The 20,226-nt window shown below is 36.4% G+C and overlaps 1 protein-coding gene across 5 annotated transcripts in view; it reads left to right on the forward strand.

The window, feature by feature from the left end:
* Positions 1–20,226, forward strand: part of FAM120C (family with sequence similarity 120C) — a 111,431-nt gene that overhangs the window by 18,975 nt on the left and 72,230 nt on the right. For 4 of the 5 annotated variants that reach the window (XM_027608063.1, XM_027608064.1, XM_027608065.1 and 1 more), the window contains exons 2-4: positions 3,504–3,750; positions 5,192–5,274; positions 10,004–10,132. In XM_027608063.1, the coding sequence (XP_027463864.1) occupies positions 3,504–3,750; positions 5,192–5,274; positions 10,004–10,132 (459 nt within the window). Of the gene's footprint in view, positions 1–3,503; positions 3,751–5,191; positions 5,275–10,003; positions 10,133–20,226 lie in introns of those variants that run through there. The other variant, XR_003522587.1, reaches the window with a different exon arrangement.

Consider the following 20,226-nt stretch of genomic DNA (forward strand, 5'->3'; position numbering starts at 1 on the left):
GCCAGAAATGACCAATAATCATATGAAAAGATGTTCAACATCACTAATTATCAGAGAAATGCAAATGAAAACAATGAGATATCACCTCATACTCATTAGGATGGCTACTATAAAAAAAGGAAGCACAGAAAAGAAGTGTTGGTGAGGTCGTGGAGAAGTTAGAACCTTGTGCATTGTTGGTGGGAATATAAAATGGAGTAACCTCTTTGGAAAACAATATGGAAGTTCTTTTTAAAAATTAAAAATGAAACTACTGTGTGATTGAGCAATTCCACTTCTGAGTATTTACCCAAAAGAACTGAAAACAGGATTTTAAAGAGATATTTTTACATCTGTGTTTATAGCAGTGCTAGTCATAATAGTCAAGAAGTGGAAGCAACCCATAAGTCCATTGATTAATAGAGGAAGAAATTGTGGTATGTACATAGAATGGAATATTAATTCAGCCTTAAAAAGGAAGGAAATCCTGTCACATACTACAATGTGAGTGAACCGCAAGGACATTATGTTAAGCGAAATAAGTCGGTCATAAAAAGACAAATACTGTATGATTCCACTTATATGAGGTATCTAAAGTAGTCAAATTCATAGAAAGTGGAATGGTGGTTGTCAGGAGCTGGGGGAGAGGTGAAAACAGAGAGTTGTTTAATGGGTATAGAGTTTCAGATTTCTAAGATTAAAAAGTTCTGGAGATGTGTTTCACAACAAGGTGATTAAACCTAACACTACTGAACTGTACACTTAAAAATGGTTAAGATGGTAAATTTTATGTGGTTTTCTAGTCATGATTTTAAAAGTGCATTTAAAAACGCCAGAACAAAAGGGATGCATAGTAGATGAAACAAGAATGACTTAACATTGATAATGGTTGAAACAGGATAATGGTATCATAGGGGTTCGTTACGGTATTTCCTTTACCTTTATGTATTTAAAATTTTCCATAATAAGTTTTACAAGTGAGATTTAGAGAGCATAGGCTTTGTAGACAGAGCTGAATTTGAATTCTAGTTCCGGTTTTTAATATATATAATTTACACAATACCGTAAAATTTACCATTTTTAAAAAAAGATTTATTTAGAGAGAGCACATACACGTGAGTAGTGGGAGGGGCAGAGGGAGAGAAAGAATCCTTAAGCAGACTCCCCACTGAGTGCTCTATCCCAGGACCCTGAGGTCATGACCTGAGCTGAAATCAAGAGTCGGCCACTCAACCAACTGAGCCACTCAGGCACCCCAAAATTTCCCATTTTTAAGTGTATAATTAACTTGTATTCACAGAGTTGTGCAACTATGATCACTGTCTAATTCCAAAACATTTTTAAAACCCCAAAAGGAAATTCAGTACCTTCTAGCAGTCATTTTTCATTTCCCTTTTCCCCCAGTCCCTGAAAACCACTAATCTATTTTTCCCTCTCAGTGGATTTTCCTATTCTGGAAAATTCATTTAAAAGGAATCATGTAATATGTGGCCTTTTTGTCTGGCTTCTTGTACTCTATAGTGTTTTTAAGTTCATTTATGTTGAAGCATGAATCAGTACTTCATTCCTTTTTATAGCTAAATAATATTCCCTTGTATGGTTATACCACAGTTTAACCTTTTTTTCTGTTGATGGATATTTGGAATGCTCTATGGCCCTAAGCATGGCACCTTGCTTCTCTGAGCCTCAGTTTCATCATCTGTAAGATGGGACTTATAACACCTGCAGTGATGAAGAGAGGGAAAGTACCATACCTAGCACTATGCCTGGTACAGATGGATGCTCAATGAGTGACTTGTATGAGAGGTATGCTGGAACAAACTATCACCAGGGGACAGCATAAAACTATACTCCTACTCTGACCCAATTGGAGTTCATCATAACTCTAGGTGTAAATATGTTGCAGTACAAAGTAAGGATTTTTGGTTCCTTTGCTTGGAAACAAACATACACATATTTGCTGTGTGCTTATCAGTCTCCCTTCCCCTGTGGATTTAATGTGTGACATGACTATCTGCTGTGGCTAGTCTCTTTCCATAGCCTAGCAGAAGCTTAATGCATTGAAACTCCTGTCAGACTCCAGAAAACTACAATTATTTTGTAATTTAAATGAAAAAAAAATAGGTCAGTTGAGTTCCACAAAAATATTTAGGTCCATGGGTTCTAGAGCCAAAATCCAGGCTTTGTTCCTTCCGGCCATGTGACCTTAGGAATAGCAGTGTAAAAATGGGGATGATAATAATAATAGTACGGCCTTACATGATTGAATATTAAATGAGTTAATGAATGCAGAGTTCTTGGAACGCTGCTTAGCACAGAGTATGTATTCAGTATCTGTTAACCATTATTACTCATATTATTATACCCCAGGTTTTATGTTGGAGCCAGGAATAGATAAATTAAGTCTCTGCAGTCAAGGAAGTTAGCGTGGTATAACCACTGTGCAGATTATATCAGTATGCTCTAAGTGCAGGGATAGAGACATGCACAGGAAGGTCACTTAAGCGTCTGCCTCTGTTACATGAAAAATAGTGCTCTCCAGGAAGAAGCCTGGTATAGTGGAAATAAGTGCATTCTGGAGTCAGAACAGCCTGGGTTTGAATCCTGTGTACACTCATTCATTATGCAGCTTTAGGCCAGCCAACCTCTCATAGTCTTAGTTTTCCCGTTTCTAAAGTGGGGTGAAGTTTCTGACCTCTACCCACTGGAAGTGCCCTATATGGGTGCTCTGTGGTCTAAGATGTTCCTAAGAAAGCAAGCAAGGATTTTTTTTTAAGATTTATTTATTTATTTTATAGAGACAGTGTGGGTGCACGTGAGTTGGGGGAGGGAGAGACTCTTTAAGCAGCCTCCCCGCTGAGCACAGAGCCCAACCTGGGGCTCGATCTCACGACCCATGAGATCATGACCTGAGCCGAAACCAAGAGCCAGAGGCTTAACCAACTGAGCCACCCAGACACCCACAGGCAAGGATTTTTTTAAAAGGTGTTAGATTAAAAAAAAAAAAAAAGGAGTTAGATGAACTTAGATTCTGTTATTTAACCTTTCTGTGTCTATTTCTATATACAAGTTTTTTCATCCATATCTACCTTGCTCATGGTTGTTCTGACAATGAGATAATGTATGTAAAGTATAGAAGGTGCTGGTACAGATGGATGTATATAGAAGGTGCTGAGCAATAAATAATAGTTTTATTATCTTTCTAACAAAGATATCTTCTGTTATTGTGTGAAGTGGGAACTTAAGTAATATATACCATGTTAATTTCAGTGTTCTCTTGAAATGCCTCATACCACAGTTTCATGAAAGGACTGGGCATTTCAATGAATACATAGATAATACTGTCTTTGTAGTAGGAATAATCAAGTTTGAAGCTGGGAGAGACTTTTTTTTGTAGAGTATTGTGTTCAACCATGTGTGATCTTAAATTTCAACTATAAAATTTAGTTACTAACCTTCTGGATTTCTAACCAAATATAGCCAGTTTCTGTTGCATGACATTTTCCTCTCTTCTTCCCTCCTAGGTCTTTCAGAGCCTTGAGGACCACCATTTGGAAGTGGTGGCTTTTTTCAGGGAAAATGGCTTCCATGGCCTTCTTGCCCATGATTCCGAGTATGCTCTCTACAATATTCCTTCTTACTACAGTTCTCATGCTCTGAAGCTGAGCTGGAATGGGAAGAATCTCACTACCAATCAGTTCCTGATGCAGGAGGTGGCCAAGCAGCTGGGCTTGAAGCGGATGAATTTTCCCATATTTGCTGCGTTGCTAGGTAGGTATCCAAAGAACAGACTCCAGTGATTGGTAAAATTTCCTCTTCCAATGTTAAGACACGAAGACCAGAGCAATATAGCCTATCATAAGTTATCTTTTTAAAGTCCACATGCTAAACACTATGCTGGTGAAAACCCAGGAGGCTTTTGGACTTCTTACTAGAAACTCAGCGTATTTGTCTTAGGAATTTAATACAGGACATCCTTTAAAATTATTTCGATTTTTGTAAAACTTTTTTTGTTACATTCCATAACTATTTATGCAGAGTACTGTCTTAGGCCAAATGTTTTATTAGCCCTAGATAGCTTTGGTTCCCCATTCAGAGCATTAGCATTTCTTTCCTACTGTCTCAGTTTAGAAGAACACAAATTGTTGTATGTGTTTTTTTTTTCTGTTGTGTGAACATTTTATTATGAAAATATCCAAACACAGCAAAATTGAAAGAATTTGGTAGTGAAAATCCTATATATCATATATCTACCACCTGTATTCTGCCATTAACATTTTCCTATACTTGCTTTATCATATATCTCTCCATTCTAGCCATTCATCAATTTATCTTTTAAAGATGAATTTAAAAGTAAATTGCAGAGAGCTGGTTATGGTTTTTAAAGATTTATTGTTTGAGAGAGAGAGAAAACGCGAGTGGGGGGAGGGGCAGTGGGAGATGGAGAGAGAATCTTAAAGCAGACTTCTGCTAAACACAGAGCCTGACTCGGGGCTCGATCCCAGGATCCTGAGATCATGACCTGAGCTGAAACCAAGAGTTGGACGCTTACCCATCCGAGCCACCCAAGCACCCCAAGAGCTGATTATGTTTTCAGTTGGCTTTCCAATTACTGACAGCATGAAGGTTAATATGTTGTCTCAGGTGTAACCTCTGCTTATAATCCCAAATGATTTGAGTTTGGCTCATCTAATGGAGTCAGCACAGTTTTAGAATTAGGCCTATGACATATCACTGAAGTTACACCTCCCTGGTTTCATCTGTGAAATGGAATAGTATACCTCATTGTGTTACTGACAAAACTAAATGAAATGAGGTATATAAAATGTCCAGCACTTACTAGGCAGTCAGTAATTGTGGCTGCTATTATAAAAGGCAGAATGACTAGGTAATAGATAATAGCATGGGCTTTGGAGCCTGCTTCTAATCCTGGTGGGGGCACTTATTAACCAAGCTACTTTGGGCTAAGCACCAAATTTGTTTGAGCCTCAGTTTCCCTATCTGTACAATGGGGATAATAATACTACTAGGCATGGTTATTACAATAATAAAACATATAATGCATGTGATACATAGTAGGTAATCAACACATAGATACTATAGATATTACATTGAGAATCTACGATTATTTTCTTCCCCAGAAGCCCTTTCATGGCCTGGAGGTTCTATGAAAACATTTGCACAGTCAATAAATGACAAATGTACTTTATAGGTAACCACATTCTCCCAGATGAGGACCTGGCTGCTTTTCACTGGAGCCTCTTGGGACCAGAACATCCCCTTGCATCACTTAAGGTAAAGTGCCCCATTTCCTGCCTATACATCCATGCCTAGGGGATGTCAGGTTCTTTTCATTGGACTTTTGATAGAATAATTACCTTTCATTAGGCTTGAAATATTTCAAATACAAAATTATAATTATGATCAATACCCTTAATCTCTCTTTTAATTAAATTTTTATTTTAATTCCAGTATATTTAACATATAGTATTATATTACTTTGAGGTATACAGTATAGTGATTCAACAATTCCATGCATCAAGCGCTCATCAAGACAAGGGCACTCCTTAATCACCATCACCTATTTAATCCATCCCCACACCCATCCCCGTCTCTGGTAACCATTAGTTCTCTATAGTTAAGAGTCTGTTTCTTGATTTGTCTCTCTCTTTTTTTCCGCTTTGTTCATTTTTTTCTTAAATTCCACATATGCGTGAAATCATATGGTATTTGTCTTTCTCTGACTGAATTATTTCACTTAGCATTATATTCTCTAGATCCATCCATGTCACTGTAAATGGCAAGATTTCATTCTTTTTTATTGGTGAATAATATTCCATTGTATATATGTACTACTTCTTCTTTATCCATTCATCTATCAATGGACACTTGGGCTGCTTCCATGTCAGGGCTATTGAAAATAATGCTGCCATAAACATAGGGGGGCATGTATCCCTTTGAATTAGTGCTTTTGTATTCTTTGTGTAAAAACCCAGTAGTGCCATTACTGGATTATAAGGCAGTTCTATTTTTAACTTTTTGAGGAAACTCCAGGCTGTTTTCCACAGTGCCTACACCACTTTGCATTCCCACCAACAGTGCATGAGGGTTACTTTTTCTCCACATCCTCACCAACACTTGTTGTTTCTTGTGTTTCTGATTTTAGCCATTCTGACAGGTGTGAGGTGGTGTCTCATTGTGGTTTTGATTTGTATTTCCCTGATGATGAGTGATGTTGAGCATCTTTTCATGTGTCTGTTGGCCATCTGTATGTCTTCTTTGGAGAAATGTCTGTTCATGTCTTCTGCCCATTTTTTAATTGGATTATTTGTTTTTTGGGTGTTGAGTTGTATCAGTTCTTTGTATATTTTGAATACTAACCCTTTATTGTATATGTCATTTGCAGATACCTTCTTTCATTCAGTAGATTGCCTTTTCAATCTGTTGATTGTTTCCTTTGCTGCACAGAAGCTTTTTATTTTGTAGTCCCAATAGTTTATTTTTCCCTTTGTTTCCTTTGCCTCAGGAGTCATGTCTAGAAAAATGTTGTTATAGCCATTGTCAAAGAGATTACTGCCTGTGCCCTCTTCAAGGATTTATATGGTTTTAGGTTTCACATTTAAGTCTTTAATCCATCTTGAGTTTATTTTTGTGTATGGTGTAAGAAAGTGAACCAGTTTCATTCTTTTTCATGTAGCTGTCCAATTTTCCCAGCACCATTTGTTATAAAGACAATACCCTTAATATCTTAAGGATTCATACAAACCCATGAAGTGAAATACTAATACTCCAGTAAATGAAATAATGAGCCAAAGACTGAAGCAGCTCACAAAAGAAGAAATACAGTGGCCAATAGTATGACTAGATAGATGTTAAATCTCCCTAGTGATCACACATGCAAAATTTTTTTTAAAAGATCTTCTTTTTTAAGATTTTATTCATTTATTTGACAGAGAGACACAGCAAGAGAGGGAACACAAGCAGGGGAGTGGGAGAAGGAGAAGCAGGCTTCCCGCTGAGCAGGGAGCCTGATGCGGGGCTCGATCCCGACCCGAGCCGAAGGCGGATGCTTAACGACTGAGCCACCCAGGTGCCCCCACACATGCAAATTAAATGATTTTTTTTAACCTAGTAGTTCGGCAAATACTGAAAAATTAGTCTGCCTACTCCTGTTGAGTCTATGTTGAGACTGATGCTCTCATACATTTCTGGTGGTAGTGTAAATTGGTGAATATATAACTTTTCTCTAATTCTTTCACTCTGCTAGTTCATACTTTTTCTTCTCTCCTCAAGCCTCTAATACTCCCTCCTCCTTGCTCACTGTCAGCTCATGAGCTGGCTTCCTATTTCACTTAGAAAATGGAAGCATTTGAAACAGAACTTTACTGGCTCCTAGCCTTTCATCTTCTCACCTATGTGCACCTATGTGCCCACATTTTCTGCCTGCCTTGTGTTAACTGTGGAGTACCTGTCCATGTTCCTATCTAAGGCCAACCCCTCTACTTACATGCTAGATCACATCCCCTCTTGCTAACTGAAAGGCATCACTTTTGCAGTTCTTACTTCTTTCTCCTGCATCATCAATTTTCTTTCTTCATTGGATTTTTCCCATCAGATTTATAAGCATGCATCCATATTAAAAAATAAAGCAAATTCTGCTCTTGACCTTACTCCCTCCACCCAAGCTATTGTTCCATATTTCCTCTTCTCTCATGGCCCACATTTCTTCCTTCCCTTATAGCAAAGCCCTCTAGAGAGTCATCTACACTTGAGCTGTTTATTATCCCTTTTCCCTATTCTCTCTGCAATCTGTTTTGAAATTGTTTTTGACGAGGTCCAGATGTTCATAATCCTTCATGTTAATAAATCTAATGGCCAGTTCTCAGTTTTCATCTTACTTGACCAACAGCAGCATTTGACCCAGTGGCTCACTCCCTCTTCCTTAGAACATGTTCTTCACTTGGCTTTAAGGACACCACTCTCTTCTAGTTTCCTTCTTACCTTCACTGGCTGCAGCTACTGTTTCCTTTGTTGCTTCTTTGACTTCTTTTCTATTTCTTATCTTTGGAGTGTCCCTGAATTCTGTCCTTGGTCCCTTCTGTCAGTTCTCTCTACACATTCTGCCTTAGTGATTGATATCATCCAGTCTCATGACTTTTAAGTATCACCAGTCCATTGATGACTCCTAAATCTGTGTCTCTAGGTTTGACATCCCTCTTGAACTCCAGATTATAATATCTAACAGCCTACTAAACATCTTAAGGAAGTGTATCTAAATGGAAACTTGTGATCTTTCCCCTAAATCTGTTCCTCCCAGAGCCTTCCCCATTTTTATTAATGGCAATCCCATCCTTCTAGTTGTTCAGGCTAAAAACCATAGAGTCATCCTTGACTTCTCTCTCTCTTTCTCACACCCTACATTTCTTCTGCCAGCAAATACCATCAGTTCTTCTTCCAATATATGTCCACTTCTCACCATTTTCATTGCTACTACCCTGGTCAAGCCACCATTATTTCTTGCTTGGATTATTATAACAGCTTATTAACTGTTGGTCTTCTGTTTGCACTCTCCTCCCCTCCCCAAAACCTATTCTCAGTACAATAGCAGGAGTGGATCTTTCAAAAACTGATTCAGATCATGTTGCTTCTCTATTCAAAACCCTCCAGTGGCTCTTCATGTCACTCACTCAATCTTGACCATGGCCTACAAAGTCCTGTACTGACTGGGGTCTCTTACAGCTATGATGTCATCCTTTCTTTTCTTTTGTTTGTAGAACCTTTGTACTTATTATTCCCTCTACTTGGGATGCTTTTTCCTCCCACATAGCTTTGTACCTCCCTCTTAGAGGTTTTCTCAAATTTCATTTTCTCAGTGAGGCCTTTTCTGACCATCTTATTTAATATTACTTGCTTGTGCAGATGCATGCACACACTTGAATTCCCAAGGTCATCCTCTTAGATTTTCTCCATAGCACTTATCTACATCTAGCACAGTATGCATTTTACTTGTTTATTTTATTTGACTCCCCTCACCCTATCTTGACACACCTACCCCACAATTTAAGCTTCCATGGGGGCCGCGATCTTTCTCTATCTTGTTCACTGCTGTATTCTTGGTGCCTGTGACAGTACCTAGTTAGTACACAGTAGGCAGTAAATACTTGTTGAAGGAATGAATGGTACAGCCTTTTGCCCAAACAATTTTATATAAAAAGTCTTTAAGAAGTTTATACCCATTGACTAATTACAATTTTAGGAAGCTTATAATTAAATAATTGGAAAGTGAACAACAAATCATATCTACATTTTATCACGGCATTAAAAAAATTTTTAAGCATCGTAAAAGTAGAGAAAATATAGCATAGGCAGTCACTATTGTAACATCTTCTAGCTCCAACAGTTATCAAGATGTAGCCACACTTGCTGGGTTTTGTTGTTGTTGTTGTTTCTGTTGCTAATGTATTTTAAAATAAATTCTGGACCTCAAGTCATTTTACTCCCACATTCTTCGATATGCATCTCTAAAGCATATAGGCATTTTCATGCATGAGCACAATGCCATTATTACTTTTAACAAAATTAATGATAATTTCTTGGTATCATTTTAATATCTAGTCCGTTTTAGGATCTTCCTGATTGTCCCATAAGGCTTTTTTGTGGTTAGTTCAAATTAGGATCCAAACATGGTCCACAAATTAAAACCTTACCTTTAATAGCAAAAAAATGGAAGCAGCCAAATGGTATTATGAAAGAAAACTGATGAATCATGACAATGTCATCAACTAGTGGCTCTCTTCTGTAGTAGGATTTATAAATGATATGATGTTATCTTTCTTTATACTGTTTTATCTTTTCCAAGTGTTCTATACTGAGAATTACAGGGGAAGATATTTTAAAAGAAAAGATTTTAACTATCTCTCAGTACATTTACTGAATTTGAATTCTCTTACACCTACCTCACTCTTTCTCTTAATGATCCATCACCGCCGATGTCAATGTACCTTGCTTATCTTAAATCTTCTAGGTCCGGGCTCATCAGCTGGTTCTTCCTCCCTGTGATGTGGTGATCAAGGCTGTTTCTGAGTATGTTAGTTCCATCAAAGACCCCTCAAACCTGGATGTCGTTGGAAAGGATGTTTTCAAACAGTCTCAGGTGAGCTAGCCTTCTCCTTCCTAAGAGTCGCCAGTTTTATTACCTTCACTAGTACCACCAGCAGATCTGATTTTTTTGGTCTGTGCTACCTACCTTCTCTCCTCGTAGCTGCTTGTTTTCTCCGTGCTTACAGACCAGAGCCCCACAGTTTCCTTTGAAAACATTACTAGGCCTGGACTGAAAGGGTTCTTTAGCTTTTTCCCACTGATTATCAATGTTATATAAGCTCATTCTGGAAAATTTAGAAAACAAAGTCACTTAAAATGTCATTACTCACAAACAACTTGCTGTAGTTATCGCTCTAGAATATGTCCTTCTACTCTTTTATTTACTTAAACGTATATTTTAATATAAAGAAGGTCTTGCTTAGTGGAGGTTAATGGATAATGAAAAAGACTACTTAAAGTTGGTCCACGTAAAACAAAAATCAATACATCATTGTTAATAGTGAAAAATGGGCTCTACTGGGAATTTGTCTTGTGAAATAAAATTAAAAGTTAGGAAAATAAGTTAGTTTTATTTCTGATAATTTAATTTATACTTGCACTATGGGTAACTGACTTTTGTATATGTGTGTATATAGTTCTGTGAATTTTTAGCACATGTACAGATTATGTAACCACCATCACAATCAGGATCAGAACAACTGAACCACCCCAGAAATCTCATGCTATCCCTTTGTAATCACACGCAAACATCGCTATCTCTGGCAACTACCAGTCTGTTCTCTGTCACTACAGTTATATCGTTTAGAGAATAACATATGAATGGAATCATACAGTATGTAATCTTTTAAGAATAGCATTTTTCATTCAACATAAGGTCTTTGAGAATCTTCTAAGTTGTTTCATATTGCATCTATCAATAATTCATTCCTTTTTATTGCCAAGTAGTATACATTGTGTGGATATACCACAGTATGTTTATTCATTCACCCCTGGAAGATATTTGACATGTTTCTAGTTTTTGGTGGTTTGAATAGAGTTGCTATAAACATTTGTGTATGGGGCTTTTTCTTATGAACCTAAGTTTTCATTTCCTTGGTGTAAATACCTAGGAGTGGGATTTCTGGGTCATATGGTAAGTATATGTTTAACTTTAACTTTGTAAGACCCTGTCAAACCACTTTCCAGTGTGACTGTTCCATTCCTCGCTAGCACTTGTTATTGTCAGTATTTCTTTATAGCCATTCTAAAAGGGGTATAGTGGTAGCTCTTCATAATTTTAATTTGCATTTCTCAAATGAGTAATGATGAACATTTTTTTCTTGTGCGTATTTGCCATTCATATACCCTCTTTGGTGAATAGTCTATTCATGAACAGTCTTTTGTCCATTTTTACTTGAGTTGTTTGTTTACTCACTGTTGATTTTTGAGAGTTCTTTGTATATTCTTGCTTAAAGTCCTTTGTCAGATGTCTGGTTTGTGGAAATATTTTCTCCCAGCCTATAGTTTATCTTTACATTCTTTTAACAGTGTCTTTTGCAAAGGAGAAGTTTTAAATTTTCATTTCTTATGGATTGTGCTTTGGGTGTCACGTATAAAAATCCTTTGCCTAACTGCAGGCATGCTAATATTGTCCTGTTTTCTTATAAAAATTATATACTTTTACATTTTACATTTAGAACAAATCATCCATTTTGAGTTCATTTTGTATAAAGTGTGTCAGGTATTTTGGTTTATTTTTTGCATATTGATGTCCAGTTTTTCAACAGTTTGTTGAAAATACTGTCTTCTCTCCATTGAATTGCTGTTTGTGTGGGTCTATTTCTGGACACTATTCTGTTCAGTTGACCCATATGTCTATCTCTGTGCAAATAGAACTCTGAATACTTTATGGTAAGTCAAAATTAGGTAGTGATCCCTACAATTTTCTTTTTCTTTTTCAAAATTATTTTGTCTGTTCTAGTTCCTTTGTCTCTCCATATATGTACATTTTAGAATAATCTTTTCTATATCTACAAAAATAATCCTGGGATTTTAATGGGAATTCCTTATATTAAATATATGGTTGACCCTTTAACAACATGGGGGTTAGGGAAGCCAACCCCCCCATGCAGTAAAAAATCCACATATAATTTTTAATTCCCCAAAAAACGTAGCTACTAATAGCCTGTTATTGACTGAATGCATTACAGATAACATAAATTGTCGATTAACACATATTTTGTATGTTACATGTATTATATACTGTATTCTTATAATCAAGTAAGCTAGAGAAAAGAAAATGTTATTAAGAAAATTATAAGGAAGAGAAAATACATTTAAAGTACTGTATTGTATTTATGAAAAAAATTCATATATAAGCGGACCCACACAGCTCAGACCTAACATGTGTTGTTCAAGGGTCAACCATATAGATGAATTTGAGTTTTCAAATCCAGTAATATAATATATCTCTCCATTTACTTAGTTCATCTTTGATTTTTTTCATCAGCATTGTATAGTTTTCAGCATACAACCCCATACATTTTTTATTATTATTTTTTAAATTTAAATTCAATTAATTAACATATAATGTATTACTTGTTTCAGGGGTACAGGTCTGTGATTCATCAATCTTATATAATACCCAGTGGTCATTACAACACATACCCTCTCCATTGTCCATTACCCTGTTACCCTATCCCCCACCCCCTTCCCCTCTAGCAACCCTCAGTTTGTTTCCTAAGATTAAGAGTGTCTTATGGATTGTCTCCCTCTCTGGTTTCGTCTTGTTTCATTTTTTCTTCATAATTCTCTGCCTTCTTTCTTCAATTCCACATATCAGTGAGATCATATGATAATTGTCTTTCTCTGATTGACTTATTTCGCTCAACATAATACCCTCTAGTTCCATCCACGTCATTGCAAATGGCAAGATTTAAATTCTTTGATGGCTGCATAATATTCCATTGTATGTATATGTGTGTGTGTATATATATGTATATACACACCACATCTTCTTTATCCATTCATCTGTTGTTGGACATCTGGGCTCTTTCCATAGTTTGGCTATTGTGGACATTGTTGCTATAAACATTGGGGTGCACGTGCCCCTTCGGATCACTATATTTGTCTCTTTGGGGTAAATACCCAGTAGTGCAATTGCTAGGCCATAGGGTAGCTCTATTTTCAATGTTTTGAGGAAGCTTCATACTGTTTTCCAGATTGGCTGCACCAGCTTGCATTCCCACCAACAGTGTAGGAGGGTTCCCCTTTCTCTGAATCCTCCCCAACATCTGTCCTTTCCTGACTTGTTAATTTTAGCCATTCTGACTGGTGTGAGGTGGTATCTCATTGAAGTTTTGATTTGGATATCCCTGATGCTGAGCAATGTTGAGCACTTTTTCATGTGTCTGTTGGCCATTTGGATGTCTTCTTTGGAAAAATGTCTGTTCATGTCTTCTGCCCATTTCTTGATTGGATTATTTGTTCTTTGGGTGTTGAGTTTGATAAGTTCTTTATAGATTTTGGATACTGGCCCTTTATCTGATATGTCATTTGCAAATATCTTCTTCCATTCTGTCAGTTGTCTTTTGGTTTTGTTGACTGTTTCCTTGCTGTGCAAAAGCTTTTTATTTTGAGGAAGTCCCAATAGTTCATTTTTGCCTTTGTTTCCCTTGTCTTTGGAGATGTGTCCAGCAAGAAGTTGGTGTGGCCGAGGTCGAAGAGGTTGCTGCCTGTGTTCTCCTATAGGATTTTGATAGATTCCTCTCACATTGAGGTCTTTCATCCATTTTGAATTTATTTTTGTGTATGGTATAAGCAAGTGGCCCAGTTTCATTCTTCTTTATGTTGCTGTCCAGTTTCCCCAACACCATTTGTGGAAGAGACTTTTTCCCATTGATATTCTTTCCTGCTTTGTGAAAGATTAGTTGACCATAGAGTTGAGGGTCCATTTCTGGGTTCTCTATTCTGTTCCATTGATCTGTGTGTCTGTTTTTATGTCAGTACCATACTGTCTTGATGACTACAGCTTTGTAATAGAGCTTGAAGTCCAGAATTGTGATGCTACCAGCTTTGGTTTTCTTTTTCAACATTCCTTTGGCTATTTGGGGTATTTTCTAATTCCATACAAATTTTAGGATTATTCCAGTTTTGTGTAAAAAGTTGTTGGTATTTTGATAGGGATTGCACTGAATGTGTAGATTGCTCTAGGTAGCATAGACATTTTAACGATGTTTATTCTTCCAGTCCGTGAGCATGGACCTTTTTTCCATTTCTTTGTGTCTTCCTCAGTTTCTTTCATGAGTATCCTATAGTTTTCTGAGTACAGATCCTTTGCCTCTTTGGTTAGGTTTATTCCTAGGTATCTTACAGTGTTAGGTGCAATTGTAAATGGGATCGACTTCTTAATTTCTCTTTCATCTGTCTCGTTGAATATATATAGAAATATATATATTTCTATATAAATAGAGAAATGCAACTGATTTCTGTGCATTGATTTTATATCCTGCCACTTCGCTAAATTCTGGTATGAGTTCTAGCAATTTTGGGGTGGAGTCTTTGGGTTTTCCACATAGAGGATCATGTCATCTGCAAAGAGTGAGAGTTTAACTTCTTTGCCAAATCGGATGTCTTTTATTTCTTTGTGTTGTCTGATTGCTGAGGCTAGGACAAGTCCCATACATTTTTTAACATTTATTTAAGTATTTTATATTTTAGGCCTCTTTTTAAAGGATATTGTTTTGTTCATTTCAATTTCTAATTGTTCACTGCTACTATATAAAAATATGATTGATTTTTCTGTGTTGACCTTGTATCCTGCAACCTCTCTAAACTCACAAGGAGTTTTTTGGTAGGTTTGTTGGTATTTTCTGTGTAGATGATCATATTGTCTGTGAATAAGGACAGTTTTATTTCTTTTCTAGTTTGTATGCCTTTTTTTTTTCCTTACTGCACCATCTAGGATTTTCAAACAATGGTGAATAGGAGTGATGAGAGAGGATATATCTTTGGGAAGAGCATTCAGTCAGCATTAAGAATTACATTAGCTATTAGGTTTGTAGATGTACATTATCAGGTTGAGGAAGTTATGTTCCTAGTTTACAAAGAGTTCTTATCATTAAAGGATGGTGTATTTTGTCAAATGTATTTTTTTGCATCTGCTGATAGGATCATGTGCTTTTTCTTCTTAGTCCATTGGCTTTTGAATATTGAACCATCTTTGTATTCCCAGGATGTGGTCAAGGTATATTCTTCCTTTTTTATATTACTGGATTTGAATTACTAGTATTTCATTGAACATTTTTTCATTTATTTTCTTGGGAAATATTGGTCTGTAGTTTTTTTTGTGCTGTCTTTGTCTGGTTTGGTATTAGGGTAATGCTGGACTCAAAATAAGTTGGCAGGTGTTCTGTTTTTATTTGGAAGAGATTGTGTAGAATTGGTTTTTCCTCTTTAATTGTTTGGTAGAATTTGCCAGTGATTTCTTGCAGAGATTACTTTGAATTTATGCTGTTTAGAGTTTTCTAAGCTTCTTGACTATCGAACTGTGTCTTTCACTAAATTTGAGAAGTTTTCAAGATAGTTTTTTCAGATAGTTTTTCTGTTCCGTCTTTTCCTTTCCTTCCATGAGTAGGATTACACCAGTGTTAGACCTTTTGGTATTATCCTGTAGATCCTTGAGGCTCTGTATTTTTCCAATAAAATTTTATTTTTTGTCACTGATTTTCACACTGGATAATTTCTTTTGATTTATCATCAATTTCATTGACTCTTTCCTTGATCATCTGTATTCTGTTATAGAGCCCATCCAATGAGGTTTTTTAAAACTTTGGTTATGGTATTGTTAAGTTCTAAAATTTCCGTTTGGTTCTTCTTTACATAGTATCTTTTTTTGCAGAGACTTTCCATCTTTCTCTTTGTTTCACAAGTGTTCCCCTTACTTCCAAACACTTTTATAAAGCTGCTTTAACGTCTTTGTCAGATAATTCCAGTGTGTTTGCCATCTCAGCATTGAGATTCTTGATCTTGTTTCAGTATAATAGGGAATGTTGACAGTTTTGTTTTAGGAGGCAGTTGACTCATTTAGGTTCAGACGACAAGTTCTTACCATCCTTCTGTGGGCTGTGGTTTCATTGTCAGTGCAGTGTTCAAAGTCTTTGCAAATTTACTTGGCTTGATCCCATGTATATGCCACCCAGTCAGTATCCAATCTGGGACTTGTTTGGTTGTACATCTCTTCAGTTCTCGGAGTCTGTGGTCTGCTGTTTAGTGTCAGATCCACACATTCTGCTGCTCCCTCTCTGCCATCTCTTCAGTACTTCCTGGTTAATTGGGCCACCCTTTCTCAGTGTCTGGGTCCAAGCAACAGAAGGATAGAAAGAGAGGAAAAGCATCAAAGGCTCACCCTACCCTACTGAGACCACTGCTTCTCTGATTGGAAAGGAAGGTTCCTGTTATTCCCCTGTTGCCACTGCTGCCACCATAGGTTTGTTTCCGGCTGACACACATGATAACAGAAAAAAGGAAAAGAAAAAAAACTGGAGTGTTTCCATATACTTTCTTGAGTTTTCAAGAACCCCTTTCCCATTCTTCAAACCAGAACTAAACTAAGGTTTCCCGTGGCGCTCTCTGTCCACATCAGTGTATGCTTCCAGATGTTAGGCTGTATTCTGTCCACACCTAGGGATATTGGAAGAAAAAGAAATGCTAAACTCACCCTTGATTCTGTGGTACTTTGAATTCTGGTCTTCTTCCCCAGTCCTCCTGCTACTGTTTACTTTTCAGAGTCTTCAAATAGCTGCTCCTCGGTTTTATAACTACCTTCCAGTGGGAATAAGGTAGTGTGTTTACTCCATCAACACCTCATTTTGGGAGCGTAAGTTTTCCTAACCAGTTATGTGATAGCACAGTCTAGCATCTATTACTTTACATCTAACTTTCTAGCATAATTATAAAAAGGGTTGTTTTTCATAAAAAATGTTCTTGGGGCTTTATTTTCTCAAAGGGCTTAGTTTCTTTCGATATTCAAATCATTGTTTTTCCAAGTGCCTTTCCTAACATCATCTTTCATAATTCTTTCTTCCACTTCCATAATTCTTTCTTCCAGACACTTCATTTTCCATGACTTCTAGCATGATGTACACAGTCCTCCATTATTTCCCTTGACTTAAGGAAATCCTGACCTTTATGATAGATTTTGCTCATTCACTTCGTTGATTTCCATTGTACTTCAGCTGTTTGCATCAGACAATTAGGAAAACACCCACAAAGAAAGAAATTGACATAGTGGGTAGGGAGAGATGCTAGTGTTAAGTCGGAGATACTGTTTGGATAGAGAATAAATTTTCCTTCCCTTTTTTATTGTGGTAAAATATATATAACATAAAATTTACCATCTTAATCATTTTAAATGTATAGTTCAGTGGTATTAAATACATTCATAATGTTGTGTACCCATCACCATCATCTATCTCCCTAACTCTTTTCATCTTGTAAAACTGAAACTCTATGCCCATTATATGATAACTTCCCATTTTCCCCTCCCTCCAGCCCTTGGCAAACACAATTCTACTTTCTTTCCCTATGACTTTTTTTTAAAGATTTTTATTTATTTATTTGACAGAGAGAGAGAACACAAGCAGAGGGAACAGCAGAGGGAGAGGGAGAGGGAGAAGCAGGCTCCCTGCTGAGCAGGGAGCCCAATGTGGGGCTCGATCCCAGGACCCTGAGATCATGACCTGAGCTGAAGGCAGATGCTTAACGGACTGAGCCACCCAGGCGCCCCTCTTTCCCTATGATTTTGACCACTTTAGGTACCTCATCTAAATGGAATTATACAGTATTTGTCTTTTTGTGACTGACTTATTTAACTTAGCATAATGCCATCAAGGTTCATCCTTGTAACATGTGCCAGAATTTCTTTCCTTTTTAAAACCAAATAATATTCCATCATATGTTGGAAAAATTTTAAAAGTGTTCATCTGAGTGGTGAATATTTTTAATGTTACAGCTTTTGCTTCCCTTTATAGCTTTATGATCTTTGGGCTCTAGATAATGACTATTCTTAATAACAAGGATCCCCCTTTTCACTAAACAATAAGAACAAAAAATTTTAAAAATAGGGTCTTTGCTATGAAATCCACCCTAAATGTTTTATAGTGTTTCCTAGGCACCTTTGTATGTATGTTTTGATGTGGTAATGATCTCAGTGTAAAAAATTTTTAACCTGCTTTTTTCACTTAACATTACATCTTAAACCAGTTTTCATTGTTGTGTAATTTTCATAAACATCATTTTTAGCAGTTGTAGAATTATGAGATCTCTTCTAAACAAACATACAAAAACTGCTAGGTAATAACATCAAAGGACAGTGTTCTACTCTGCTACCTATGGCCTCTGGGGATCTATAAAAGAAAAGGGTAGGACATTATTAAATATGATCATATATTAAATACTGAATATACTTCCACAGACAAGGTCCCATGCTAGACACTAAAATATAAATGTGAATAAACCCTTCTCTGTCTTTGGAGAACTTTAGGTTAAATGGGAGGCAGAAGCAAATAAGCACAACAAAGAAAAACCACAATAAATGTGTCACAGAAGGAAAGGTTTCATAGAAGTCATACCCTTCAAGGAAGAGTAAATGTTTGTCAGGGCACAGAACAGTGGTACATTGAGGGAAGTACACATAACTCAGTATTTCAGGGGATTAGGTCATAGATCTTTACTCACTGATGTTAAATAGTTTACAAGTTAAGTGCAGAAAGCAAGTTGAAAAACAGTATAATAATATGATTCCATATATATGACAAAAGCAAAACCATATTGATGTACATACATAATGTGTGTATGACAGGACATAGATCAAATTGATAACAGTGGTCCCTTCTGTGGAGGGGAGTAAGTACAGAACTATAGATATTAAGGAAGACTGTGTATGCCTTATATCTTTTAGGAGATTGTTAGATGTGTAATTAAATATAATATGGGAATAATAGTGAATATATAACTAATGGAGCCTTGATACAGTGGAATATTTAACCAAATAGATATCATTCCATAAGTCAGTAATTTGCATATATTCTTGAGATTTGGAATACTTGTTCAATTATATACTCAATAAATTTTTGAAAAAGCAGAGTGATTTTATTTCTAAGTGAGGCTGGAGGACCTTGTGATCTTGATTTCTCTGTGTGCCTGAATGTATATAAATACAGACATCTGGAATGCTATATAGATTCCAGACAGTTAACAATTACAGGTTGTGAGAGAAAAGATAATAAATGTTTAGAATTTTACTTTTTTGGATTACATATTTTAATAATTTTTTATATATTTCTATAAGAAATGTTTCTTGCAGTTAGATGATTTTTTTGTATAAAGTACTCATCATTGGGGCTGTATGGTGAATTGGGCACTCTCATGCATTGATGATGAGAGTATAACTTGAGACATCGGTTTTGGAAAGAGATTTACTGTCATGTTTCAGAAGTCTGTGCATTTTAGACTTAAAGACACCTGCAGATTGAAAGCAAGGGGATGGAGAACCATTTATCACGCTAATGGACATCAAAAGAAAGCCGGAGTAGCTATATTCTATCAGACAAACTAGGTTTTAAAACAAAGACTAACAAGAAATGAAGAAGGGCATTATATCATAATTAAGGGGTCTATTCATCAAGAAGATCTACCAATTGTAAATATTTATGTCCCCAACATGGGAGCACCAAATACACAAATCAATAATAAACATAAACCCATTGACAATAATACAATAATAGCAGGAGACTTTAACACCCCACTTAGAGCAATGGACAGATTATCTAAGCAGAAAAATCAACAAAGAAACAATGGCTTTGAATGACACACTGGACCAGATGGACTTAACAGATACATTCAGAACATTTCATCCTAAAGCAGCAGAATACACATTCCTTTCGAGTGCACATGGAACATTCTCCAGAATGATTCACATACTGGGTCAAAAATCAGCCTTCAACAAGTACAGAAAGACTGAGATCATAACATGCATATTTTTAGACCACAACATTATGAAACTTGAAGTCAACCACAAGAAAAAATTTGGAAAGACCGCAAATACAAGGAGGTTAAAGAACATCCTACTGAAGAATGAATGGCTTAACCAGGAATTAAAGAAGAAAT

Source organism: Zalophus californianus, chromosome X (assembly GCF_009762305.2).
Source record: "Zalophus californianus isolate mZalCal1 chromosome X, mZalCal1.pri.v2, whole genome shotgun sequence".
Classification (NCBI taxonomy): Eukaryota; Metazoa; Chordata; class Mammalia; order Carnivora; family Otariidae; genus Zalophus; species Zalophus californianus.